Source organism: Mustela erminea, chromosome 1 (assembly GCF_009829155.1).
Source record: "Mustela erminea isolate mMusErm1 chromosome 1, mMusErm1.Pri, whole genome shotgun sequence".
NCBI lineage: Eukaryota > Metazoa > Chordata > Mammalia > Carnivora > Mustelidae > Mustela > Mustela erminea.
The window spans coordinates 96,718,018-96,745,782 of record NC_045614.1 but is presented as its reverse complement, the minus strand read 5'-3'; the positions used below and the strand labels follow the sequence as shown (position 1 = coordinate 96,745,782).

The window sequence follows — 27,765 nt, the reverse complement described above, 5'->3', positions numbered from 1 at the left end:
GTTCAAGGCATTGGAAGGAATCCCGCTGGAACCGAAGAGTTGGGCCAGTAAAGCCCCTCCTCCATCCCCATCTCCTTCTTTGGGAGGCGACCTGAAGTACTGAATGAAGGTGGCCTCGGGCCACGAACAAACCTGGCCCTCCAACAACCCCCGTCCCCGCCCCGCCCCCACGAAAGGGGAGGAGCGACGGCTGCATGGGCGCCTCCCCCGGGCTTTGTGAGCGCCTGGAATCCAGCTGTCGCCGCCCCTCAGAGCCCCCTGCACCCCAAGGGCGCACATTTCCGGGCCGCCCACCACCCGGATCGCGTCCCGAGCCGCTGCGCCCGCAGAGCCCAGAGCTGCTCCTCTCCGCTCCGTGGCCGACCCGCCCCAGTAGCCCCCCGAAATGCCGGTCGACTTCACCGGGTACTGGAAGATGCTGGCCAACGAGAATTTCGAGGAGTACTTGCGCGCGCTCGGTAAGCAGCTGCCCGGGGCACTCGGCCCGGGGCGCCCCGACCAGACCCTCGGGGACCAGCGGTGGGCTCTCTAGAGCCCTCCAAGGCCCGCGGCCCGCCTGCTTCCGCCGGGACCGGCCTCTGCTTCGTGCGCGGGGCAGCGAAAAGGGCTTGGGCCGCCAGGGCTCCGGCTGGGAGGGTGGGTGTTGTTAGAGCTAATTAGTGGTAAACATCTGATAACTGACTCTAGACGTGAATAACTTCATTAGGAAAGCTGGGTTTAGTTTGCTAGTTTTTGTTTTCAAAGGGTCAGCATAAGGGCAGAAAACTTTGTTGCAAAAAAAAAAGAAAGAAAGAAAGAAAAAGGCCCAGAACTGGCTGCTCTCTAAGACAGCGCTAAGCGTGCAGGGAACCCCAAAGGTCCTTCTCCTGGGGAGGAGCTGGCTCCTGGGGCCCCTGCTACCCTGGGGCAGTTCTCAGAATCTTCCTGCCAACTCTCTGCCTCTCTCTTCCCCGGAACCCCCTGCAGATGTCAATGTGGCCTTGCGCAAAATTGCCAACTTGCTGAAGCCAGACAAAGAGATCGTGCAGGATGGCGACCACATGATCATTCGAACGCTGAGCACTTTCAGGAACTATATCATGGACTTCCAGGTTGGGAAGGAGTTTGAGGAGGATCTGACGGGCATAGATGACCGCAAGTGCATGGTGAGGATTTGCATATGCCTGGGCATCTCCCGCCCAGGGAGCCTGCCCAAAGACTGGGCTACTTCATCTGGGAGGGGAGCCAGGGCCCTTATGTTTTAGGGACTAGGGATCTTCACACTGCCAGCCCACAAAGTTGACAGCGCAGACTCATCAAGCATAGGACTCTGTCCAAACAGGAGAGTAATGGTTATGAAAGCCGCAGTTTGTTGAGTCTCTCTTGTGTCCAGGCACTGAGCCAGGTGCTTTCTTTATATATTTGACTTCACCTAATCCTCACAACAATCTGTGAGGGGGGTTGAATATGCCCATTTTACAGATGAGGAAACAGTCTCAAAGAGATGAGTAACACGCTCAGAATAGCAAAGCCAGGGAGGGGCTGGGCTGGAATTCCCCACAAGTCTGTGCCTCTGTTGGCCTCTGGCTGTACTGTGTGGCCTGAGGGAGGAAGGAAAGAAGAAACACAGGGAACTCTTTTCAAGTGTAAAACTTTCCCTATGATCCAGCATGAAGCCACTCTAGGAAGCAGGAGACATCAGGATCCCCTGGAAGATTCTGATCTGCCCCACCTCATCCCCAAACCGAGATCTGACTCCTAGCTGTCCCCTTCCCCGCCCTGTCCTCCACTGCCGGCTGAGCTTCCTTTGAACTTTGCAGCCAGCCCCTACCAGTGGGTCAGTGCCACTGCAGCCCAGACTAGAGGAAGCCTTGGTGCAGGAGGGGGAGGGAAAGGAGCAGCACATCCCCCAGGGTGGGAAGCTGATGACCTGGAGACCCCAATTAGCGTTTCCACAGCAAACTCTGGAAGGCCAGCCTCAAGTCTCCATCAACATTCCTGGGTCACTGAGAGGTCAGGGTGCTCCCGGAATCCCTTTCCCAGTCTTGGGTCCCAAGCTAGCATATGCTCATCCCCAGGCAGCTGCCTTGCTTATTGAGGGAGGAGATACTCCCCCTCCTTCTCCCCTTCCCTCTGGCCATTTACTGAAGGTCTGTTGTGTGTCCTACACTGTGCCTGTTATTTTACACACCGCCCAGTGAGGGAGAGATTCGTGACCCCATAATATGCAATGGTCAAGGCTCTGAGAGGGGAAGAGATTTGCAAGAGATGGGATTTGAACCTTTGGAATGGAAGCCCACCCTCCTGTCCTCTGCCAGGCACCTCTGTGCTGGTCGCCTCTGCAGAAACCAAGTGGTAGAGGTTTGCTGGGACTGTGGCTAAAGAGGTGCCAGTGTGTGAGGATAAGGAGCCCCAGGCCTGGACTCCTCATCCCCCTTTGTTAATTCATCTGACAGTAGTCAGGAGTCAGTGTCTGAGTCTGCTGTTTGGAATGATGGCAGAAGAGGGGGTAGCCAGCAGGGAGCATCTTTGGAGAGGCCAATATTATTGTACGAACATGTCAGCTTGTAACTTTAAAGGACCTAAGGCCCCTGAATCCCCAGAGGGGCTCCCAGAGGGAAAGGAGACCAGGAGACAGCATCCGCCTTGGCGAGGTGGGGCTCTGCCTTTCAGATCACTGCCCAACATCTTCTCCCTGGCTGGCGGCATGAAACTGTGCTGTAAGAAAACTCCTTGTCCACAAAGCTGTGGGACTTTGTGGGACTCTTAGGGGACTCACAGAGCGCATCAGACATCTCAATCCGTTCTGGGTCGCTGCAGTCTCTGGAATGTGCTGGCTTGTACTTACTTGGCTAATCGTCTTTCATCTGCACTCCCTGCGTCATTCATCCTATAATGTGCGAAACATTCATTGATCACCTAGTAATACTAGCTGGGGCTCATCAAGGGTTGACTATGCACCATGTCCTGCTACCATTTTATTTCAGCTCACTATCCATAGAACTGTTTTCAACCCCATTTTACAGATAAGAAAACTGGGGCAGGATTTCTCGCTGTGAAACGTTGGGGAGGTTAAGTGAGTGGCAGAGGGAGGATTTACATTCTGTCTGTCAGCTCCAGAGTCCCTGCCGTTAACCGCCGCCCCTACCTACCAGGCTAATCGCTGCACTGGGCACAGGGAGACCCAGGGAGATGTTGCAATCCCCGGTGTCCAGGAACTCACAGTTTTGGTGGTGGAGACAGACACACAAACTGCCAGAACACACTGCGATCAGGGGTGACAAAGGGAAGTACCCAGATGAGGAGATCCCAGAAGGACTTTTGGAAGAGGTGACTTTGACACAAGACAAAAGGAGTGGAAGGCGGGGGGGGGGGGGGGGGGGGTTTCAGACACAAAGGAAGGGGCACATGGCTACCTTCTTTTCTCAGCCCAGCAGAAGGACATTAGGACAATCCAGGTGACCAGATCGGAGAGCCCAGCTGCTGGCCAAACCAGGTGGGATTGTAGGATTCATGGTCACCTTTGTGGTCGCAGGACTGAGGACAGCCCTCTCTCAATTATACAGGCACTTACAGCTGTTGCTGTTGGGGGATTGGACAGTTCCTCTGCTCCAGCCTGCCCATGGCCCTTCGCATTGCAGAGAAGCCCTTCTTCTCTGGGCTGCCAACTGGATGGAGACCTACAGGGAAGAGCATGGCCAGCAGTGAGTGTAGGATAAAGAATTACAGCTACTGTCCTGCTCAAGCCTTGCAAAGTCTGAGGAGCCGCCTGCCAAGGGGCCACATTGGCTGAGGTCTCTAGGGCCTGTGTGTGTCTGGGGCAAGGCACCAGTTCGCCAAAGTGAACTTTCACCGCGGCCCCTTCTGCTCCACATGCTCTGCACCCACCAGCCAGGATCAGTGACCAGGAGGAAGCCAATCTGTACTCAGCACCAGGTTGGCTTCATTCTAAGCTTCCTTCCCAGAACATGACAAGGGTCTCATTTCTCACCTAAGGTCATGCATTCATCTGTTTTCAGCCCTTTCTTGGTCCCACAAACATGTCATGGTGCTTATACTGCCTTTGCAGCCTCTGTGTTACTGAGATGAATTGCACAGGATTCCTGACCTCCTGGAGCTCAGTGCAGGGAGGAGGCCAGTCACAGGGTGACTGCTGTGTGGATGGGGGCAGGGCAGCCAGAGGAGGACCCCCTACCGGGTCTGGGAGGTCAGGGAACTTTCCCACAGGAAGTAGTCTGAACTGTGGCTTAAAGGATAGGCAGGAAACAACAGCCAGGCAAACAGAAAGGGACAGGAGGAAGGCCAAGGCCAAGAGAACCGCAGTAGGTAAATGCAGTTTCAGACCTGTCCCACCCCAGGCTCTGGGTTCAGCCCTGCAGACCCAGGGGCACCTGCCCGGGGAGGAGACAGGGGCATCCTCAGGCCATTTTCTTCAGTGATGGAGGCACAGTGGGCTGAGGAGCACAGTGTGAAGGGGTGAGGAAGCAGCAGTCATCGAAGTTGTCCAACTGAGGGGGGCCTTGAAAGCCCACCAAGAATTAGGAGAGATGTGGAGAAGGGAAAAGAGTGTTCCAGGCCAAGGGAACCATAGGCGCAAAGGCCCAGCAGTCAGAAAAGGCCTGGTTGGGAGAGGATTTCGGAGGTGGTGGGGGGCAGTCCACAAAGACTGGAGTGCAGGGTGTGGCTGGGGAAGATAGGAGTGACGAGAACCCGTTAGGGAGCCTAGATGCAGCTCCACTGGCTGCAGGGACCTCTTGCCGGGAGCCATGCAGTCACACTGACATCCTTCCCCGAAGGGCCCAGGGGCTTGCTGGCTCAGTGACCTCTGATTCTGCCTCCTTATGTGGGAACATTATCTGTGCTCTAGGACTGCAGCCAAGGGGTGAAATCTGGCCTGCAGATGTGTTTTGTTTGGCCTGTACAATGTTTGAAAAGTTTCAGAGCCAGTTGCCAATCATTGCCAAAGATTGTGAGCTTTCATATTTCTGGCCATTCTTACCAACAAAATCAAGATTGCCGAAAACACCGGGTGCCCATTTCTTCCACCCTGGTTGCTGTGTGAAGCCCCGGGACACTGTCACATTGTCCCCTTTAGATGGGATGTTCTCTTGCTTACCCAACCCCATTACCTGAAGTCGGGGATCAAGCAGCCACATGTCTTTGTTTGCCCTGTGGGTTCCTCAGAGCTGCGGTTCCCTAAGCGGAGACCAGCAGCAGGAGAAGCAGCAGCAAAGAACTAGGTAGAGACACAGATTCTTCTGCCACAGCCCTGGCCTCCTGAATCAGACCCTCAGGGAGTGGGGCCAAAGGTCTTGGGTTCAGTAAGTGCGTCCCACGGCTCTGATGCTGCTAAAGCTTGAGAACCGTGGCTCTGAAGGAAGGAAGCATTTCTGTGTGCCTGAATCTCCATAGACAGTGGGACAACTAGAATGTCAGCTGCAGAGGGCCATGTGCCACTGGCTGGTTGGGTCCAGCCATCTGAGCCCCGTGCACATTGCCATCTGTGCCCAGAGCCACTGGGAATGGCTCTCCGGTCTCTATCCAGGCGGAGGGCTGGAGGACGTGGGTCTGTGTGGCCAGGGATCACTCAGCTCACATTTCCCGGTCTGTTCTAGTAAGGTTTGACCTGCAAGCAGCAGGGGCTATCATTGTGGTGGAGATGTGTAAAGGTGTGGCTTTGCTCTCCGCTGCCTCCTGCATGCCTTTATCCACGAAGAGGAAACCTCAGGACGGGTTTGAAACCAGTCTCATGTATGAAATCTAGCCCATGGTGCTTTGGCAGGGTGGGGGAGCTTGAATGAGGAAGATGCTCCCCAACTTCAGATATTGTCCCTGCTCCTGGGCCAGGGAATCCCTTGGGATGAGGAATGATGGAGTTCTTTGTTTTCAGCGCTTCCAGCAGAAGCTGCGTTTGTGGTGGAAGGCAGCCTCAGTCAGGAATCCCAGCCATGAGCCCCACTCCACACAGTGGTGGCAGAAGGGCCATTTGTCATCCTACCATGGACACTGGGTCAGCATGTCCCTGAAGGGGGCACCTTTGTTCATGTGCGAGCCTGGTCCCTCCTCCCCGGGCTGCAGCTTCTCCTTCATATCCAGCTATGAACTCAGGATGACCCCTTCCGCAGAGCCTCCCTTCCGCTTTCCCAGCCCTCCGCCCCTCTGTTGCTTTCTTTGTTTTTATTGTAAAAGGAAAGAAAGAATTCAAATAGCCCAGGAGACTCTGGACTGCAAAGGAAAGGGCCCCTTCCCCCCCTTGGCCTCATTCCCACTCCCCAGAGGTTATCACTGCCACTGTTTCTATGGATCTGCTGGAAATCTTCCTCGAATATAGAAGCTGTCTATCTATTGAACAATCTTTTTTTTTTTTAAAGAAAGAAATCCACTCCTTGACGCGTTGTTTTCTCACTCATGCTACTTCTTGTGCACCTTTCCATATCAGTGTTTGTAGGTCTCCTGAATTCTCTCTCTTTTAACCGTGTATTTCCTTCCCTTCCCACCCTGACTTCCTTCCTTCCATCCGCCCATCCGTGCCCCATCCCCCCATGCATCCATCTAATTATAGATGGTAATGCATGAAATCCACCAAATTGCTGTTAACACTTTGGTTTTAATTCTTGCCAGCTTTTTGATCCTGTTCTTGACTCATTAATGGATTTTTTTTTCTGGTTCATATTTTTAAAAAAACCCAAACAACAAAAACATGATGCGGGTGGCAGAATTGACTCCCTGGGCCACCGAGCTGTGAGTGCCCTCAGATTTGGGAGCCTCCTGAGGGCCGCAGGTCAGGCCCCCAGCTCTCAGCTGGGTCTTTTCCAAAATGGAAACACGGAGTCTCTTTCAAGTCTTAGCTAAAGTTCCCCGACCTTTGAAATTGGTGTCAGCAGCATGCTTTTGAGGATTACAAAAAGAAGAATTAAAGCAACCCATATAAAATGCACAAAGTAGCTTTCAAGAATCACATCGTTGTGTTAGGTTTTGTTTTTTGTTAGGCAGGAACAAAGGAAAATAACATGCTCTAATTCCTTACCAAGCATCAGGCCTGCACCAAGTGATTTTAACAATTTGCCTCTTTTGACCTCCACAACAAATGCTGTTTTGTAAGTGTCCTTGTGCCCATTTTGCAGATGAAACTCTAAGGCTCAGAGAGGTCGGGCCACCCAGCCAGCTGGTGGCAGAGGAAGGACTCTAACTGGTCTGTTTCTGAAGTTTTCTATTACAAGGTCTCCCCTGGAGCTCTGCAGAGGGCCAGCACCTCAGTTCCCTGTTGTGAGCCCAGCGCCGCCCGGAGGCGAGCACAGAGTACTGCGATGAGAGTCTGGGTTTGAATCCTCCCCGCTGACCCAGCTGACAGTGACCTTAAATGATTGGATACACTGCTTCTGTCCTCCCATCTGTGAATCGGGCATAGTGATTGCTGCTCTGTCTGTCTCTCAAGGCAGATGCAGAGGACTATAGAGATGGTTCAGGGGACAGTGTCTTGTGAAGCCACGACACTGTGTGTGAAAAGGGACCAAAACCCTTCTGATGCCCTAGACTGGGGGCAAAGTAATCACTCACAATGGCCAGGTGGCAGTTGGGGCAGCTATTGCTATTTGTTTTTCTGGCCAACATAGCTCCCCACCCACCCACCGAAGCACCTCCTGTTTTGTTGGGAGTTACACCCTCACTCACCTTATGGGGTCAGGAGGAGCTGCCAGTCACATACACTCTCTCTTGTAGGATGAGACCCGACGCCAGGATGATGACAGTGTCCCATGACCTGTCACATGACTGTACATGTGACCTAATCTCACCCTTTCCTGGGGTTTAATTTAGGGACCCTGGCAGAGAGCTGTGTTCTAGTCCCCTGAAGTTCATCAGCTGGCAAGATGTTAAGTGCCGTGCCATCGCCCATAGCTGCCTGGAGAAATCCAGCAGAAGGGAAAGAGAAGGAGACCAGCAGAAAAGCAGAAATGAGCGAGAGAGAAACTGCGATGCTGGGGGTATGCTGGAGCCCCTGCCACTAGCTCATCTCCAAGGCTTCCCATGTACTTGAGCCAGCCAGGGCATTCCTTTTCCTTCGCCTTCAGCTATTCAAACTGCTTTCACTTGCATCTAAAACATTTTCAGATCTTCGGAGTCCACAGATCATGGTTAAGAACCACATCAATAGCCAGACCCATAGTTCCCAAATTTGAGCTGCCCACCCCTCTAGGTTTCCAATTCCGAAGGTCTGGAGTGGACCCAAGAACGGGTTTTTCTATTGAGTTTTCAGATGATGCTGATGCTGCTGGTTCAAAGACCATGCTTTTGATAACTACTAAGAAAGAAAAATGAGGAAGTGGGCTGGCCCGTGCCCAGGATTCTGTGATGTGCTGCTCATGACTCAGAGTAGTAAGCCCATCCTGGGGCTCTGGGTGTCTGGTTCTGGGGGGCCGAATGAGAGCAGAGAGATGCAGTCCAGTCCCTGTGGATGGAGTCTTCTTGGGGATGCCAAACTCGCAGCAGCCCACAGTGGTCTGCAACGGAGCTTTAAGTAGATGACACCAACGGTGTGTGCATTGTGCCCAGCAGGCGCCAATAGCGTGTGGGCAAGTATGGGGTTATGACAAAACACTGAGGAGCTCTGGCTTTGAGATGAACCTGGATTTGAGTCTTGGGTCCAGCTTCCAGCTGTGTTTCCTCATCTGTAAAAATGAGCTGGGGTAGCAGCACGGATGGGATTGGTGTGAAAATTCAGTGTGGTGGTGAATTGTATCCTTTTTCTGTTGCTGTGTAACAAACCACTCCAAAACTTAGTGCTCCCACACTCCAAGCAATAGCAGTGATTTATTTTGTTCATGAATCTGAAATCTGGACAGAGCGCAAAGAGGGTGGCTGGTCCTCCTAGCTGGAGGATCCCCATTCCCTATGGCCCTTCATACTCACTGTCTCCTGGCTGCCTGTACTTCCTCAGGTCTTGGTTGCTGGGTCCCAGGAATGACAGGGTCAAGAGAACAAGGCGTAAGTAAGGGTGGGACACTGTTGGGATCTCCCTAGCTTCTGAAGTCATATAGCCATATTTTTCTGTATTCTGTTGGTTGAGGCAGTCACAGGGCCTAGAACCAGAAGAAGTGAGTGGGTGGGAAACCCCTTCTGCCCTCCTCTCCAGCCCTCTGGAGGCTGTGAGCTGAGGGCTCTCTTCCGGGCCCCTTTGCCCTATGGAAGGCTTCTCTGGTAACCGGCCCCTGCAACTCAGGTCCAGCTGCTGACCTTTCACTTGGGCTTGGGGGTTTATTCATATTTGACTTAGAGTTGATCAAAAACTCTGACAACAAGTGCTGTGCTTGGTTCACAAGAGCTTCCTCCCTGGGAAGCATTTTTGTAGCTATCGCTATTTTACAGATTGAGTTGTGCTGGAACGTGCATGTGTGTGTGTGTGCACGCGCACATGCACGCGTGCACACACACACACACACACACACTCCACCCCTCATCCTCCAAACAGGAACCCCAGGGCTTTGTCACACTGACTGAAATTCCAACATTAGAGCACATTTATTTTGGCTAAATATCCCAAGACTTTTCTAGGTGTTTCCTTTTTTGTTTTTTTTTTTAAGATCTTATTTATTTATTTGTCAGAGAGAAAGAGAGCAAAAGCAGAGGGAGAAGCTGGCTTCCAGCTGAGCAAGGGGCCGGATGCAGGACTCAATCCCAGGATCGAGTGGGACCATGACCTGATCTGAAGGCAGACGCTTACCTGACTGAGCCACCCCGGCATCCCTAGGTGTTTCCTTTAATAAGCAAATACCTTAGAATGATAGTTGTCTTTGATACAGTGGTATTAATGAGTCTGTCCTTCCTTGCCCCTGCCCCCCTTCTTTCCTGGCCTGAGGGTCCAAGAACAGCAGAGGAATTCTGGGGAAGAGGTGTATAAACCAGGTGGACACGGAAGGTGTGAGGGCAGGAGTAAAGGAGAAGCCAGGCCGCAAAACCCACCTTGACCAGCCTTAACAATACAAGTGGCTCTGCCTTCAGAAAATGAGGGGGGAGAAATTCCGTATGGCAGTGCACACTGAGTCAGAAAAGTCTTCAGATATCCCACTTCTGTGATTATATTCCAGGAAAATCATTCAAAAGAGAGAGAAAAAAAAGCTGCATCTGTTTTTACGAAGATATTTGTTTGTACCAGACCACACAGAAGCACAAGCCACCCTCCGGGGGCTTCCAAGTGGGAGGCTCTGCCCTAGCACTTTACATGTATGATATAAATCCCCAATAATCCTGGAGAAGAGGTGCTACTCTCATTTTACAGAGGGGACCCTCAGGTCCCACCCAGGGTCACACTGCTGGTTAACCATAGCCCTGGGATTCAACTTCACATCTCTCTGACCCCTGACCCTGTGTGGTTGACAGAGCTGGCTGCCTCCTGCCCATGTGGCTAAGTGCCACATAACCACAGGTGGCCAGAGTGACTGTGGCTTTTTAATTCCGTAGACCACTGCGTAGCCCCATAAATGATCACTGTGAAGATAAATGAAAAGTGTTTATGGGCAACCCATCAACAAGTTCCGTGGATTCTGCTTCTTAGCCTCTCTTTCCCTTCCCCCATCCCCACAGCTCTGAATGTCTCATGCTGGTAACAATAATAACAATAATAATAACCCCCCTTTATGCTTACTCCTATGCACCAGGCTCAGCACTTTCTATGAATTATTTCTCCCATCCACCATCCTCAGTACTTCCGGCCACCCTTCACATTCTAAAAAGGGAATCTGATGAGCTCATTCCCTAGCCAAACCCCCAGGGGCTCCCCACCACTGACATGCCAAGTCCTGAGGGGGCTTGTGCTTTCCAGGACATGGCCGTGGTTGTCTCTGCACCTCCACTCCCGGGCTCACTCCTTATCCTCGCCCCTCCCCACCACTACCACGTGCAGATGCCTTCGCTTGCCTTTCTTCTTTCATCTCTCCACTCACTTGAGATAAGTCCCCTGCTGAATAAATACCATTGGTCAAGACCAGCTCAACTGTACCACCAATCTTGTCCTAACCCCACCTCATCCTTTCCTTTTGCTTCACTGCCCCGCTCTGCAGCTGTTGTCCCCAGGGCACCTGGGATACTTGTTCATGCATTTGAGATGCTGGGGGGGGGGGGCATACTTTGCATGTCCAGTGCCTAGAGGCTCCAGTGTGTTTGTCAAATGGGTGTTAAGTAAAAATAGCAGGACCTCAAACAATGTAAATGGTAGATCTTATCACTGCAGAATCCATTTGCCATTTAACAATAATGCTTATTGGGTGTTTCCCATGTGCGAGGAATTCTGGGCCCTTTCCATAAACAAATCCTTTCAATCCTCACAATTTTTTAAGGAAAATGCCCGAATTCTTCCTATATTGTACGTGAAATGAATGAAAGGCGGAACAGGTGTCACCACTGGTGATACCTGATGAGGTAGCTGGTGGAGCCTGCTTTGGGATCCTGGCAGTCTGACTCCAGATTGTTACCAGAAAGGGGCGGGGTCCTTGTTATGTTCACAGCCCCAGCTCTGGAAGAATTTCTCTAGGAGGCTTTTGAAATCTCGAGTGCAGTGACCCCAGTGAAGTAGTGCTGTCATGGGATGGAACTGTCGGGCAGAGGAGCGGGGTCTGCTCTGGCTCGTTCTCCCCCATGGTGGAGGCTGGCCATGGCTGGATGCCCTCTGAGGCAGGCCAGAGAGGTGGGGCTGAGTCATAACTGGTTTAGCTCTGGAGCCAGACTGTTGTCTTTGGAGTCCCATCTAGGCCACCTACAAACTGGGTGGCCTTAAGTGAGTTATTTCACCTCTCCTTGCCTTGACTTGTCTGTGAAATTGGGGATAATTATAAAATCAGGAGTACCTACTACTTCATAGTGAGGGTTAGAGGCAGGAAAGCCTGCAATGGTCTAGTCCAAGAGTAGGAGCCAAGGGCAGGGCCCTCTCCACAGCCAGAGGGAACATGCCACAGTTCCACAGTCCCACAGTCCCATATGATCCCTAAGACCTTCTCCGGCCCCATTTCTCTCCTCGCCATCTAGAACGCTGGCCTCACAGGGCCTTGACACTTGTTTGATGAACACATTGGAGCCCTCTGTGGTAGGCACTGTACATGCAAATTGTGGGCTCCCCTATCTAGCATATCAAATGCAAGGCCAGCCGCAGCTCACTGAAGTATTTTCTGTTTCTAGCATTGAAATAGGTCCTTTCAGCCCCTTGTGTCATTTTGTCCCCATGGTTCTTGCTCTGGGGCAGGGCTCACTGGCCCCGCTGTGCAGGTGAGAACATGATGGCTCAAAAGGTGGAGTACAGTGCTCAGGGTCTCCCTGCTGGAAGGAAGCCGGAGTGGATTGGGGCTCAGGTCTGGATCTCTCCAAGGCTGTCACACAGTCCCTTGGTGGGGCCAGCTCCAGCCCCATAGCCTCCCAGTCACTGTTTGGCAGCAAAAGCATCCATGGCTGCAAGCTCATGTGGGAACAGTGGGCAGGCGGTAGATCTGGAGTTGGACCGAAGTGGGTTGAAACCATGACTCATACTCTTCCTGGCTTGTGTGACCCTGGGCGTGATGACTAAGTTCTCCAGGACTCAGAAGCACACAATGGCTAACACGTTTCTCAAGGCTAATCTACAAAAGAATAAACAGCTACATTGCCTGGGATATTTTGTCTACAAAAAAAATCTGATCATTGCCCGAAAAATTGTAAGACTGCCCTAGAATGTTTTCTGCTGTTTGTTCATTCATTCATTGGTAATATGCATTTTCTCCGCATAGATCCCCAGGTGGGGTTGGTATCCTGCAGTGAATAAAAAGATCCCTGACCCCAAAGAGCTCTCGGTTCAGAGACCCTGACCTGCTGGCGACTCCTCCTCGGTTACTGAGCTAGCATCTCTTATCTTGTGGGAGCCGCTTGTTTCTGTTTGCCTTGAAAGATAAAAAGTAGAAGAAGAAAAAAAGGAAAAGAAAGATAAAAAGAAGGAACCAGAGGCTCTTGTGAAAAGGATGAGGCTTTGGTGGACTCTGCCCTGCAAAGCCCCTCCAAGCTCTCTGGGGCAGGATGGCTCCTCCCTTACTCCCCACCCCCTTTCCCCCCACCCCCCACTGCCAGGGTGGACTATCATTGATAATAAGCTGACTCCTCACCACCAGCTCAAGTAGCAGGCCAGCTCTGCCTGCAAACATCCGGATTGCCCATTGCTCCAGGCCTGGCTGGTTGGAGCCACAAAGACGGAAAGTGCAGGAAAAGAGAGGCTGAGTCATCTCTCCCCAGGAAATTCTGGAGTTAGAGGTAAAGGGTCAGACTCCAGGGGGAGGGTCATGCCAAGAGAATCCAGATGGGCAGAGCTCATTGAGACGCCTCCCACATGCAGCCCTTGCCTCCCTGCATCTGTCCAGGTTGTTACCTGGGATACCCTCATTCCTCTTTTCCAATTTCTCCTTAACCTAACTCTCATGGTATTTTCTGGTGTCAGTTCCAGCTTTACTTCCAGCATCAATTACCTCCTCCAGGAAGCCTTCCCTGATGGACCTCTGTCCCTATATCAGAGACTGATGAGATGCCTTACCCCTTCCACAACTACCATCACCTACTTCTACCCAGCACCTGCTATTCTACTGGAATTCTCCACTTGTCTTCTTTCATAGTCTGTGTGCTCTTGAGAGTAGGGTCGTCGCCTCACTGCCTCTGTTTCCAGCACCCGAGACTAGTGTGTAGGTGTCAAATCTACAACTGTCGAATGTTTCCTTGCATAGAACCATGCCAGAGAATCCTGCTCATTCAAGAATCCACTGAGATCAGGTAGCTGCCGAGCACAATAGCCAAGAACATGGACTCTGGAGTCAAATCTCATCTGCCTACTATATGGCTGGGTGATCTGAAAGCCTCAGTCTCCACATCTGTAAAACGGGGCACGTGTAAGTTCTCCAGCAAGATATGACCCATGTTGCGCTTAATACCCTGCCTAGCATGTAGTGAGTATTCAGCTCATGTTGTTAGGGTAATGATGGTGATGGTGACAAGGACAGTGGTGCTCTTCCTTCCACCAGGAAGCTCTCCCTGACCCTCCAGGCTAGGTTGGGTACCCACCACATAGCCCAACATGGAACGCCAGTGCAATCAATGCCAGTTTCCATGTCTGCCTTCCCTCCAGGCTGAGCTGCTCCATGGCATGGCTGGGGTCCAGCCCAGACTTTGGGTCCCTAGATTGGGACACTTGGTACTGGGTCCCTGGATTGACTGAGCACAGTTCCACATGAGCCCTGTGACCCTCCCCAGTCCCATTTCCCTCCTCCCTATCCAGAATATTGGCCTCCTAGCGCCTTGAGCTCTCTGAGGGCTTCTTGTTTTAAAATTGATCCTGGGAACTTCCTGGAATGTTTAAGGAATTTAAAAAATGACATGTCAAGGTCAGTCTTAGCATTTTAGCGTTTCGTTTGTCCTAAGAATTGTTACCATTTGCTGTTAGCTCCTTCGTGGCATTAGCGTCGCATTCTCTCATGCCCACAAAGGCCTTGTTGTGGCTTTACTGGTTTGAAGTAGTTGCTTTTAACAGCTTTTCGGTCTCTAATTACTTGTTCACATTTTAAGGCCTTAATAATTTCATTTTAATTTGCTTTTAGAGAGAATTGGCTTCTCCCCCCAGCCCCCGAATGTGCTGATTTTAGATTGGCCAGCCTCCTAGAGGTGGATCAGGAGAAGCGTGGGCCCATCGCTCACCTGGCCTTGCCTTGTGGGCAGCAAGTAGACTTCTCCGCCAGAAAGAACTGGATCCAAGGGAAGGCTCAGCCCATAACCCCTAGGAGACTTAGGCTGGTTGCTTAACGAAGTCTAATACTAAGTCTAATTTTTACCAGAGGTAAAGCTTGAAAGTCAAGTGAAACAGAAGTACCTGGCACTCAGCAGGTTCTCCCTTACCTTCCCTGACCTTCTCATCTGCTCACTTATTTAACACAGGCACCAGAGGCTGAGAACCTTCTTTTTGTCCCAGGAATGCTCAATGGGTGATGCACACTTTAAAATCAACGGGTGAGGCGCACTTTAAAATCAACCAGGAGGAGTGGCCAATTTGCATCTTTTAACAATTCACATCATGTAGAGGAAGTGTCTACTCACTGTCTGGTTTTTCAGTCCCCCACCCCTTCCAGAATTTCAAAAGCACAAGCTTTGGGGTCAGACCTGGGTCAGTCCTGGCTCTGGCTTTTGCACACATGGCAGCCTCCCTTCTGATGTGGCTCTGGAGCCTCAGAGACAGTAACATTCAGTCCCAGCCATATCCGGGAGGTGGGTGCATGAACACAGGGCTTGCTGGAGCTGTGTGGGCAAGTTTGGAGGGGTCCATAATTGATCCTCCCCCGGCTCATCAGAACGGGTGTTTGGGGCATGTAGGACCCTTAACAACTGTCACAGATCCCTGGGAGGTAGGTTGAATCCCACTATTTGTAGACTGTGCTGGGTCATTGCCAAGAGATGAATCCATTTAGTGGGAATGGTCTGTCACTCCCAGTACAGGTCATCTGCGCAGGACAAGGGGGCCTCGGGACTCCTGGGACGTGCTTCTTAAGGCTGCCTGGTTTTCTGTGTCACTGGTCCCCATGCAGCAGTGCCAGCTGGGTCTTCTAAGTGGTCGGGGGAGCTGGATAATGGCTTTTGAAGTGACAGTTCCTTGTCAGAGTGATGCAGCTCTGTCTTCATTCATCTGTAGGTGCTTGTCTTTCTGGGAAAGCTGCTGACAAGGCCAAAGTGTTAGAGGTTATTTGTTTTTAATAGAAAAGTTAGACCGACTTCACTTTACAACCACCACCCTGGGCTCCAGCCTTTTTGCAGACCTGCTGGTCTCTGCAGTGAGGATTACTTAGGAAAGGAACTGAAGGGACACCTGGGTGGCTCAGTCAGTTCAGGCCTGCCTCTGGATCAGGTCATGATCCCAGGGTCCTGGGATCGAGTCCCACATTGGGCTCATTGCTCACCTGGGAGCCTGCTTCTCCTTCTGCCTGCAGCTCCCCCTGCTTGTGTACTCTGTCTCTCTCTCTCTGAGACAAATAAATAAAATCTTTAAAAAAAAAAAAAAAAAGGAAAGGAACTGAAGGTGGCCAGACTCCCCCTTGTCCTTGAAATTATCTGGGCTTCATTTCCAAGGTGGAGTCCGAGAGCCCGTGGTGGGAGTGAAGGCAGCACTGCCCATCCTCATCATTGGTACCTTGTCCACCTCAATCCCCACTGGCATCTGCCTTCCCGTGCTACTTGGAAAACATCAGGAGCATTCTCTGGCCTCAAATTCCCCTGTTAGGCTCTGCTTAAATGGATTAAGCAGTAGCAAGAGGCTGAGCTGGGAAACTGGGTTGAATAACCTCTTAAAGACCCTTTCAGACATGGCATTCACAGGGCAAGCAAATCCTTGTCTCAGATGTCCCTGCTCCTGGTCCAGTGAAGGTGGCTGGCTCTTACTGCAGAAGGAAGTCACAGGATGAGTTCTCGGGTGCTGGGGAAGTTCGTCATCAGGGGTTATCCCAAGAAAACAAGGGACCCTTGTTTCTGACCCAGTCTCCTTCCAACAATCCTTCTTTCCTTATTTCCCTCATCTCTTCTTAGGTCATCCTCCTCCTCCCCAATTCCCCCACCCCTCTTTTCTTAGGACAAATCTGATCCTCTGGGGAAGTACCTGGTTTATTCCTACAGGACACAAAGCTTAAAGAGAAAAATCTGTGCCCACCAAAAGTGAACATAGGATAGTCAAGTGGGAGAACTAAATCACCATTTTTGGAGCCATCACTGCTACCAGTGGGAAGTTTCCAAATGGATCTTCTCCCGAAACAAAAACTAATTAGGTCTTAGGAACATGGATGTCACAGTGCTCTGGGGCGCCCAGCTCAGCAGGCAGTCCCTGCAAGGTCTCCTTCTGGGTCTGGGTCCAAGGCTTCTGGAAGGGAAGGAGCTTCTGAAACATTTAGCCATGATGAATAGCCAATCAATCACTTCCTCACAAACCTCCAACTTCCAATAAAAGCCTTTTAGTTATGTTTCAACTTGGACCAGCAAATCCCCTCCCTATCTAAACTCTGGATGTCTTGATTACTAGGACTTAGTGCTGCTTATGCCAGCCCCATTATGCACTTTATGTGCTTTTTCTCTCTTGGTTGGTCTCTTGGTTGCCTAATGCCACATAGCAAAGTACCTCAAACCTAGTAACAGAAAAGGGCAACCATGCATTCCCATGGTTCTCTGTGTTGACTGGCAGTTCTGCATGTCGATAAGGCTCAGCTGGGTGTCTTAATTCTTGTGCGGTAATCAGGCTTCTCCCATTGGCCTTTTACCCAGTAGAATGGGCTGGCCTTCCTCAAAGCCCAGCAACTCGGTTCCCAGAGGGGAGGGTTCTAAGAGACCAAGCCCCCAGTGTCCACGTGCTTATAAAGGCGCTGCTTGCATCATGTCCCATTGGCCAAAACAAGCCACGCGGACAAGGCCAGGGTCAGTGTGGAAGGGGACTTCACAGGGGTGTGAATATGTGATCCACTGGGGCCACCCACGGAACGGTTGGCCACGATACATAATATCAGTCCCTCTCTCATAGATGAGGGCACCGAAGCTCAGAAGCAACTCCCGTTGCCCAGAGTCATTGCTCATAGCTAGGTCCCAGGTCTGCTGACTCCAAGCAACGTGCTCATTGCTGAGAGTACTGGGTCAACCTGATGCAGCTGGAGAGTATACAGTAAGGGGACAGGTACCAGGAACCCAGCGTACATGATGGCTGAGCTTCTGGCCCTCTTTAACTTGGAGGACAGCCTGGCAGTTTTCCTGGTCCGCAGGATGAGTGTCCTCCCTGATGGTCCCACCCCGCAGGTCAGAGCCACGGGGCTGTGTGGGGGCAAGCAGCACTGGCGGGCATTGGAAACACGCTGCAGGCCACAGTCCCAGTTTGTAGCCTCGCAGCATGGCCCCATCAATCCCCCAGCCTTGTTCCTCCCTCTCCTTAAGCCCAGGGAAGCTTTTACAGCACTGACTTGCTTGTCCTTACTCACTGGGTTTGGAATGCCTTCCCACTTAAATAAAAAGAAAAATAGTAGTTATGTTTCCTGTTAGAACGAGGAGCTCTCCCAAGGACTGCAGCCTCTGGGCTTCCCCTAATCCCAGTGCCAACCATGTTGGGGTGTAAGCACCTGGTACTTCTCTGTCAGCCCTTTCGGACCCATCTCTGGCTCCCAGCACCCACAGCCAACAGTAGCTAGACTGAACCGAAAGGTGTTCTCCTGGGGGCTGCTCAGAGTCTCAGCGTAATCCCTGCATGTATCTATAGGCCCCAGAGTCTCCTGCAGACCTCTCCGGGTGCCCTGCCCTAGGCTGGGAATCATGGGGCACGGAGTCATGCAAGGCTCATGTTCCCACCCAGATTCTTTCCTTATTAGCTGGGCAACCCTGAGAAAGTTACTGAACATCTCTGAGCTTGGCCTCAGAGATATTCTCATCTCTGTTCTGTCTAACTCACCCAACCAAGGTTAGAGTCAATAGGAACTTGAGGTTGAGAAAGTGCCTCCTTTGGAAACTGCCATAGCATTTGTGTGTTAGGGACCCTTCTCATAAACGGGCCTAATTGTAGGGCCCCAAGAAAGGGTTCTCTACACCCAAAGATCCTTCCACCCACTCCCTATATCCCTCCATCTCTCAGGATGCCTGAAATTCTGCTGTCCGTCACTTTTGGTAAGGTATTTTATTTTTTATATCCAAATGGTCCCCATTAAAAGATGCAAAATGATCTGGAAAGGGTAACATGTTAGTTCAGGAGCAAAGCCTGCTTTACTATTAATGAACATCACTTTCAAGCTTCATGCCCTGACATTGGTGTTGGAAGGTAAACAGGCATGAGCTTTCTGGAGATCAAGCTGGCAATACTTACCAAAAGCCTTAAAAATATGCATATTCTTTAATGCAACAATTCTTCCCCTGTAAATTTATTCTAAGAACATGATGTGTTCACGGGTGCCTGATAGCTCAGTCAATTAAACATCCAACTCTGGATTTTGGCTCAGATCATGATCTCAGGGTTGTGGCAATCGATTGAGTACACATGGGGCTCTGTGTTGGGTGTGGATCCTGCTTGGGATTCTCTCTCTCTCTCCTTCACCCTCTTTCCCTCTGCCCTAAAATAAAAAAGAACATGATATATTCAAAACTGTGTATATATAATGGCACAGAATAATAAATAACCTAAATGTCCAAGAATACAGAATGAGCTAAATAATAGTGTACCTATACAATGAAACACCAGTGGGCTTAGCCTACTGGTCCTGTGACCAGTGCAATCACACAGGCCACAATACACAGAAGGGCCCCTCCCTTGGTTTAATGCTCTGCTGTCACCATCTTAAAATTCCAAATCATTTTTTTAAAAAGGAGCCCCTTGTTTTCATTTTGTGCTGGGCCCCGCAAATTATGTAGCCATTTCCTGAATATTATGTAACAATTAAAATACTGCTTATGCAGAATATTTATTGAAGTGGAAAATTGCTTCTATTAAATGAAGAAACTAGGGTACAAAACCATAAATGATGTAATCCTAATTTTTTAAAATAGAAATATATATGGATTAATAGAACAAAAGACTGGACATAAATACATCACAATGTTAGGGTAATTATCTCTGAGGAAGAAAGATTACAGGTATTCCTTTTACTGCTGTGCTCTTCTCTGAGCGCTTCTCGCACTTTCCAACGGAAGGCATGGCTACCCTTATAGACTCTAATATATTTGGCAGAGGCAGAAGTGTGTATATTCTAACTGGGAACCAATAACTCTGTCCCAGCCTCTGATGAAGCCTGGAGCCCTTAGTATGCAGAGTAGACTTCTGGATAAACACAAAAAGTTCAGTCGATGGGGAAGCCAAGTATTCTGACGAGCTCCTTGAAATTGAGGAATGTCAGAGAGCTCTGCCCCCACGTCCCTCCACAGGCCTGGCATGGACAAGGCATGCAGAGAATGGTCACGTTGTCCTGTGGCTTGACTCGTTGGTGGTCTCTGCCCACGAAACACCTCATCTGACATCCACCTCCTCTCTGGCTTGGGGCTGGGCATGTGCCCTGAGCCATCTCTAGATCCCAGAAAGGAACGTCCCCATCCCAAGTCCTCCTGGGCTGTGTCTCCCTCAGGAAACAGGCTCCAGGACCAGAAGTCAGATTGATTCCTGCTCTCAGGGGCTCCACCTGGTGCCCTTATGCCTGTGCTCCATGGCAGGCTCATCCCAACAGCAGAGGGAGCTGTCATCAGCAGGCCCAGGAGGGAGAGAGGGCTTGGGAGAAGAAGGTTGAGGTGGTCCTACAGGGAGTGCCCCCACTGACTCCATACTCGTTTCCCAGACTACTTCTCTCCTGAATCTTTATTAGGCTGTTGCTAACTGTCCTGGCTGTCTGAACATGTCCAGGACCACAAGGGCCCTAGAACCTTACCTCTGTAAAGCCAAGACCTCTGAGTTAATGGCCCTTCTCTGGGGCTCTGTGTGCCCACCTGTCATAGGAGGAGGGGGCCCGAGGGCATTAACTTCCTTGAGCACTTTGTGCCCTGCCCAGGTGCTGGGCATGCCAAAGGAAGACAGACAGCAGGAGGAGGGAAGCCACAGGCTCAGCCTGTGCCCATGGGAGACTTCAGCATCTTACTGGAGTGGCAAAGGCTCACTCAGACATACAGGGCTTAAGTGGTCCCTGAGAACTCATGGTCTGGACTGCGACTTTTGTGCAGGTGCCAGTGGCATGTCCCATCTTTGCAGCTACCCACCTCCCCTTAAACAGCCTTCCCCTACATGGCAGTTCCACCTTATGAGCCCTGCCTCCCCATTGTGGCAGTTAGGACTCCATTTGGCCTGTTCAGTGTGTGGCTCAGGCACCTACGCAGGGCACAAAGTGCTCAGAGAAGATGAGAGGGCTGGAGGTGGGGAGTGGGGTGGCAGTGAGCACCGGGCAGTAGGAGCTTCCTCCTCGCCGCCCCCCCCCCAGGAACCCACCTGAGGAGCATTCCCGAGCATGCCTGATGCCGTCCCATCTCTGTGCCTTCATCTTACAGTGATCCACTGAAAACTCCTCTCCCCCCATGCCTCCTTTCCTCGGCTTCAGCTCCATTCTCCTGTCCTTCAAGGCCTTGCCCTCTTGCTTCCTCCTTCCAGAGCTTCCCCTTCTCTGACTCTCATCTGGGATCCCACAGCATCTGGTCTGTAACTCTGGTGACAATCAACACCTCAGAAAGAAGTGTAGTCAAAGTGGGCAGGAGGGTTTTGGAGCCCCACGGATCTGTGTTCTGACCTGACTCTGTCACTGGCCACCTGGGTGAACTTGGCCAGTCCCTTAACCCACTCTGTAAAATAGAGAAGCTAATCCCTGCTCCAAATGGAGTCATGAGGATTTAGAGACAGCACAGAGAGCTGGAAGGGCTGCCATTTGTACCTACAGGTGGTTATTTATATCTAAGGTCATTCTTCATGAGATGGAAACATCTTTGAGGGCAGGGCTCAAGTCTTATGTGTCCTAAGAACTTGCAAAGGTTGAAACAATAGAAGGAAGGAAGGAAAGAAAGAAGGAAGGAAGCGGGGGGAGGGGGGAGGTCTAGGAAAAGGCAGAGCACTCTGAGAAGTTAACCTCACCTGCAAGATATAGGACGTAGCCCTCTCCCTGCCCACCTGGTGGGAGCTCAGCCCTCTGAAGCCCTTCCTCCCTTCCAAGCCCCAGCCCGAGCTCTGAGATCCCCACCCTAATGTCCTTTTTCTCTTCTAATTACCCCTTTAAGTGAAATTTAGGATGGTTTTTGTAAGTTTTAAAACTGATTTGCATACTGTAATAAGAGCACATGGTGGTGGGGTGCCTGGGTGGCTCAGTCATTGGGCATCTGCCTTTGACTTGGGTCATGATATTCAGGTCCTGGAATTGAGCCCTGTGTCCTGGGATTGAGCCCAGCATCAGGCTCCCTGCTTGCTGGGAAGCCTGCTTCTCCCTCTCCCACTCCCCCTGCTTGTATTCCCTCTCTCACTGTGTGTTCCCTCTCTCACTGTGTCTCTCTGTGTCAAATAAATAAAATCTTAAAAAAAAAAAAAAGAGCACATGATGGACAGAATTTGGCTGCAAATTTTCTTTAATGAAATTGACTTGAGCGCACCCTGGGTTATCAAGGTTGGGGCTGCCCCCCAGGGGCTGCTTGCTCAAAACTGACCACCATATTCTTTTGCTTGGCAGACCACGGTGAGCTGGGATGGGGACAAGCTTGAGTGTGTGCAGAAAGGTGAAAAGGAGGGACGTGGCTGGACCCAGTGGATTGAAGGTGATGAGCTGCACCTGGTAGGTTGCTGGTGTGTGGGGTGGTGTGGGGCAGAGCTGGGCTTGGAAGCTCTGGTCAGTGTTGAGGTCCTGTGGACCTTGGAAGAAGGCCTTATAGCTGGGCCTTGGTTCTGCTCTGAAGCTTCTCTTCCAAGGACCAGGAGAAGACACTTGAATGACTTTAAAAACCAAGGGATGTGTTTTCAAGGTCTAGGCTGACTCAGTTGTCCAGCCAGAGGCAGGAGGGGAAGAGATGTCTCTGCCAAGCAGCAGATGTGGAGCTAAGCTCTTCTGCATTCCATATCTCTTTCTGTTCTCTCAGCAGCCCCATGGGCCAGGTACTATTAGGGTTCCTATTCTGGAGATGGGGACACGGAGACTTACATCCAAGTTACACAGCTAGAAACTGGAAGAACTGAAATTTGCTCCCAAACTCTATGTTCACCATGCCAAGTTGTGGCAGGCTAGAACCAAGGAGAATTCTTTAAGCTTCTCTAAGACCTGATCTCAACACTCTAGGTCAGGGGAAGAGAAGCCTTTCTCCAGTTCAGGTGTGGGCTTCCAGCCTGGGAACTCTAGTCAAAGCCACTTCTCCATCCACTGTCTGGGAGAAGCATGCACAACTCAAGAGTAAGGGTCTTAGCCCCTGGAGGGCTAAAATAACACATATCCTCTGAAAGGAGACCTCCATCACTCCTGCACCTTTGGAACTCTTCAATTACCTTCCGAGTTAAACAAAAACAAAAACAAAAACAAAAAACAAGCTGGTCTGGGTGACTTGGGTTCAACCTCACTGGGTACCTTTGAATAAGTGCCTTCCTTCCCTGAGCCTCATCTTCAAAATGCCATCCTGCCACATGGGGGTTCTGCAAAGGCCAGAGTCCCTAAGAGCCCTGGGATGCGTGAGTCCTGGGAGGAGGCACGAGGGCATGGCTTTCAGAAGCAGTTTAGGCTAATGCAGAGAGCCTGGGCTCTGCAGTGCCTGACCTTGAGCCCGTCTTCTCCCGGGGCCTCTGTTTCCTCAACTGCAGAGGCATGAGGGAAGCCGATGTGATCTCTACTGGCTCTTCCGGCTCAGTGGTTCTGTGGCTTAATGCCCAAAGTTGCAAAATGAGGGCCTCAGGCCTCTTTTATGTGACCATCAATGAGCTTCATACTTCTTCAGGCAACAGTTTAAAAATTACAAGATGTCACATAAATATTCAGATTTCCAGCCTCCTTCAAACAAAACAAAACACTTGCAAGGTGTGGTGACACCATGCTGTCATTCCTCCTGGCATCTCCATGGGGACTGCCCTGTAGACAGAGCATGGATTTTCTGGGTTGCATGTAGTACCACCTGGGAGCTTTTAATAATAGTGCTCCACCCACTGAGACACTGATACAACTGGTCTAGCCTGGGACCCGGGCATCGTTCAGGCTTCCCGGGTACTCCAACGTATGCCTGAAGCTGGAGTCTCCGTGCTAATTTCCAGCCTTGGCCTGTGACAACCTACTGAGTCCTCTTGGGGTCAAGCCGTGTGTCCGGGCTTGTTTTCTACCAGGCCTGGGCAAAGACTCTGTCCTGCTCAGGCCTGAGGTTCTTAAAGCCTTTCAGCCCCTTGAGCAGAGTAAGAGGAGGGGAGTCATCAGAAGGTCCTGTTGGCCAGTTTTCAGCTACCTTTTTCCCAGCCAGCTCTGCCTACGGGGCATAGCAGAGCCCCATCTCCACAGATCCGGTTCACTTGACTTTCCAAGGAACTGGTTAGTTCACGCCAACTCTTGAGGAAAAATAACAGACACTGAGTGTTTTCCAAGTTCCTGCCCCTGCATGCACTGAGCCCCAAGTGTGACCTTGCTCCGGCCAGTGGCAAATGTCTGCTTTTGTTTCAGGAGATGAGAGTGCAGGGAGTGGTCTGCAAGCAAGTATTCAAGAAGGTGCACTGAAGCCTGCAGAGACCTGTGGATCTGGAGGAATGAGCGGCGTGGACCCTTGGGCCAGGATCCCCTTCTTTGCTCAGCATGGGGCTGAAATGTCCAGCCCCCCGCAGGCACCTGTTAGCAGAGGCACTCTCTCGGCTTTGTCTCTTTTCTTTTCCTTATAACAAAGCCATCCCAATAAAAGTGATTTCTCCTCCAGACATCTGTTTTGAAGAATCTTCCAAACCCCCTTGTGCTCACTTTTTTTCCTGGGGCTTCTGAAGCCAGCTCCCGATGCCACCCCTGGGCAGAGGGAGAAATTCATCCACACACCTGCTGATTTAGTCCTGACAGTGCACCTGTAAGATCTTTCCCCAAGGGCATGGGCTCACGGTCAGGATGTGTGACTTCACATTCAGCTTTTCACATATTAAGCACCTACCATGTTACACGCCCATTCAGGGCCAAAATATGGTGACTGCCACAGAAGCAAGAGAAGACGCTCTCCCCGCCACTTCCCCCCGGGCACTTAAAGCCTGGTTAAGGAGATCTGACCAATGGAGATCTCCAGCTCCAGATTGTACACATAGGAGATGGTCTAAAAATTTTTTGTGAATGAGACGGAGCTGGATAGAATTGCAAGCCAAAGCTAGAATGAGGTGAACCTCAATCAAAGGCAACTACCAGCTGGATTTCATTTTAGATGCATCATGAGCCTAAACTTTACCGCCCCCAAAACATTCCCAACTCATCTATGGGCTGCTGTAAAGCCTTCCTTTAACTGTTACAGATGAAACATAACTTGCAGATCCCTCTAGAGGGAAAGCCGCCTCGTGTTCACACTAAAGTGTAAATGACAGCTAGTGTGCTTTTGCATAAAGGAACTTAGGGAAACTAAAGGGTGAGTGAGGAGATGAGAGATCAGGATAGGAAAAAGCACTGGGAAACAGAAGACTTACATCCAGGACCCTTTCAACATCAGTTCTGCTTAGGGTGTGCCCTGCCCCTTGGAAAGAGTACTGGGGTAGGAGTCTCAGGAGTGGAGTTTGAACTCCAGCCCCACCACTCACAGGGCAACACCACAGGTCTCTGAATCTCATTGCTCACATCAGAAAACCACACTAATGATCTAGCTCCCCTCCCACCGAGGTGGGCTGTGAAGCTTGGTAACTCGTATACAACTTGGAGACTGCCAGGCACTAGACCAGCGGCTCTCAGACCTGGCTGAAGGTTACAGACCTGCAGAGCTTACAGAACTTCCTATACCCAGGCCACTCCTCACAACCAGTTACAGCAGAGCGTCTCTAGGTAGGACCCAGGCACCCGCATTTTACAAAGCTCCCCATGTGATTTTTTTAAAAAGATTTATTTATTTGTCAGAGAGAGAGCACACAAGCAGGGGGAGCAGCAGGCAGAGCAGGCAGAGGGAGAAGCAGGCTCTCCGCCGAGCAAGGAGCCTGATGCAGGACTTGATCCCAGGACTCAGGGATCATGACCTGAGCCAAAGGCAGTGGCCCAACCAACTGAGCCACCCAGGCGCCCCTCCCCATGTGATTCTAATATGCCACTTGAGTTGAGAATCACTGCCCGAGACCACTGTTTCTAACCTGGAGGCATCTGGCAATGTCTGGAGGCATTTGACTTAATAGCTTGGGTGGGGGTTGCTCTTTACATCTACACACCTCAGGAGCTAGGCAAAACATCCTACAAGGATGGCCCCACACCAAAGAATTATCTAGCACAATATGTCAACGGAGTTGAGAAACCCTGCCTTAGACACTTGTAAGAAATGTTTAATGTTTTTTTGTTATCCAGGTCCTGTCCCTGGCCTAGATCAAAGAAATGAAAACCCAGAATAGCCTAAGATTTTAGAGACCTTTTCACCTTTGCCCCGGTTCTGGCCCTGAAAATAGAGCAAAGGTAAAGAGCCTTATACAGTCTGTTCACTCATTCATCACACAGATGTCTAATGAAGTCCTATTCTGTGCCAACAACTGTGCTGGAGTCATAACTGCTGGGCATCCAGGAGTTCCCATCCTGGCCCATCCCAGAGATTAAGACCCCCATCAGATCACCCCCAATAAGTGAATACCTGGCCCAACAGTTAGGGTCTGGTGGGCACTCTAAGTGTGGCGCCATTAGCGTGAGTGCGCCTGTAAGGTAGGAATCATGGCCCCACCCCCACCTTGGGAATCTTTGGTCCCGGTGGGAGACTTAGCCACACTCTGATAGAAGAGCTTGACCACAGGATCTATTTTAACAGGTAGCAGGAGCCAGAGGAGTTGTTGTTGTTGTTTTTAAATTAACATATAATGTATTATTTGCCCCAGGGGTACAGGTCAGTGAATCATCAGTCCTACACAATTCACAGCACTCACCATAGCACAGAAGGTAAATCTATACAATAGAATACTATGCAGCCATCAGAAAATGAAATCTTCTCATTTGCAACCACGTGGATGGAACTAGAGAGTATTATGCTGAGTGAAATAAGTCAAACTGAGAAGGACAATTATCATACGATTTCTCCTATATGAGGAATTTGAGAGGCAGAGCAGGGGGTTGTGGGGGGGAGGGAGGCCTCTCTCCTTTTTTGAGGGTGCAAGCCCAAGTGCAGTTTCTCTCTCTCTCTCTCTCTCTCTCTCTCACACACACACACACACACACACACACCACAGTTACTGATTGGGATCCCCGAGTCTGCGATGTACAGACATGTCACCTGTCATCCCAGGACTGGCAGGAGGATGAACTTCAGACCCTAAACCCCACAAGGCCCCTGAAATGTCATTCTCTGGACAGCCTCCAAAACCCTCCCACAAGAAAATCCTGACAAGGTGAACCCTAGGACCTCTCTGGAAGCCCTAATTTATAACCTCTGTCTCCATTAATTAGGACAGCACTATTGTTCTTTTCAGGTGCAAATTAAACAGCTCAACAGTGCCCTACAATTAAACTCCACTTAATTCCCCTGAATGTCCCTTATCCAGGCCAACACTGACAGGAGCCATCCCCCACCTCACCCCCCACCTGCAAGTCTGAGTCTTTCCTAATCTCAGTTCCCAGGGGCTTCACCAATGCAGTCCCAGCTGGGCATCCCACCCTGAGCTGGAGGCCTGCAGGACTGAGTCAGTGTAGGTGGTGGGGACCTGCTAATCACCCATGTCACAGGAAGAGCTTTCTTCTCAACGGGAGTGGGGACAAGGAAAGGGATGAATATGCCTTTGGGAAAAGGAGTTGATTCACTCTAAGAGGGACACTTACCTATGATGACATCCGCCATTCTCTCTCCAATAATCAAACCCTACCAATCCTTCGAGACAAAGTTTGGGGCCCTCCTCTCCTTCCAAAGTCCAAAAAATCCCACTCCTTGGAGTGCTGAGCCTCTTTTTAAAAAATAAAAAATTAATTAATTAATTTGACAGACAGAGATCACACACAGGCAGAGGCAGGCAGAGAGAAAGGGGGAAGCAAGCTCCCTGCTAAGGAGAGATCCCAATGTGGGGCTCAATCCCAGGACCCTAAGATCACGACCTGAGCCAAAGGCAGAGGCTTAACCCACTGAGCCACCCAGGTGTGCCTGAGTGCTGAGCTTCTTAAAGGTGATCCTGGCCATTTCTTCTTAAGATGC

At 50.8% G+C, this 27,765-nt stretch overlaps 1 protein-coding gene across 1 annotated transcript; it reads left to right on the top strand.

The window, feature by feature from the left end:
- Positions 1 to 149: 149 nt before the first annotated feature.
- Positions 150 to 24,355, top strand: RBP1 (retinol binding protein 1). Its single transcript, XM_032334623.1, has 4 exons — positions 150 to 458; positions 967 to 1,145; positions 22,155 to 22,256; positions 24,108 to 24,355. Exons 1-4 carry the CDS (start codon positions 386 to 388, stop codon positions 24,159 to 24,161), a joined length of 408 nt encoding a protein of 135 aa, XP_032190514.1. The 5' UTR covers positions 150 to 385; the 3' UTR covers positions 24,162 to 24,355.
- The last annotated feature ends 3,410 nt before the right edge of the window (positions 24,356 to 27,765 follow it).

Coding starts and splice junctions, on each gene's coding strand:
- RBP1 (XM_032334623.1), top strand. CDS start 386: ATGCCGGTCGACTTCACCGGGTACTGGAAGATGCTGGCCAACGAGAAT. Junction 1,146..22,154: donor TAGATGACCGCAAGTGCATG/GTGAGGATTTGC, acceptor TTTGCTTGGCAG/ACCACGGTGAGCTGGGATGG. Junction 22,257..24,107: donor AAGGTGATGAGCTGCACCTG/GTAGGTTGCTGG, acceptor CTTTTGTTTCAG/GAGATGAGAGTGCAGGGAGT.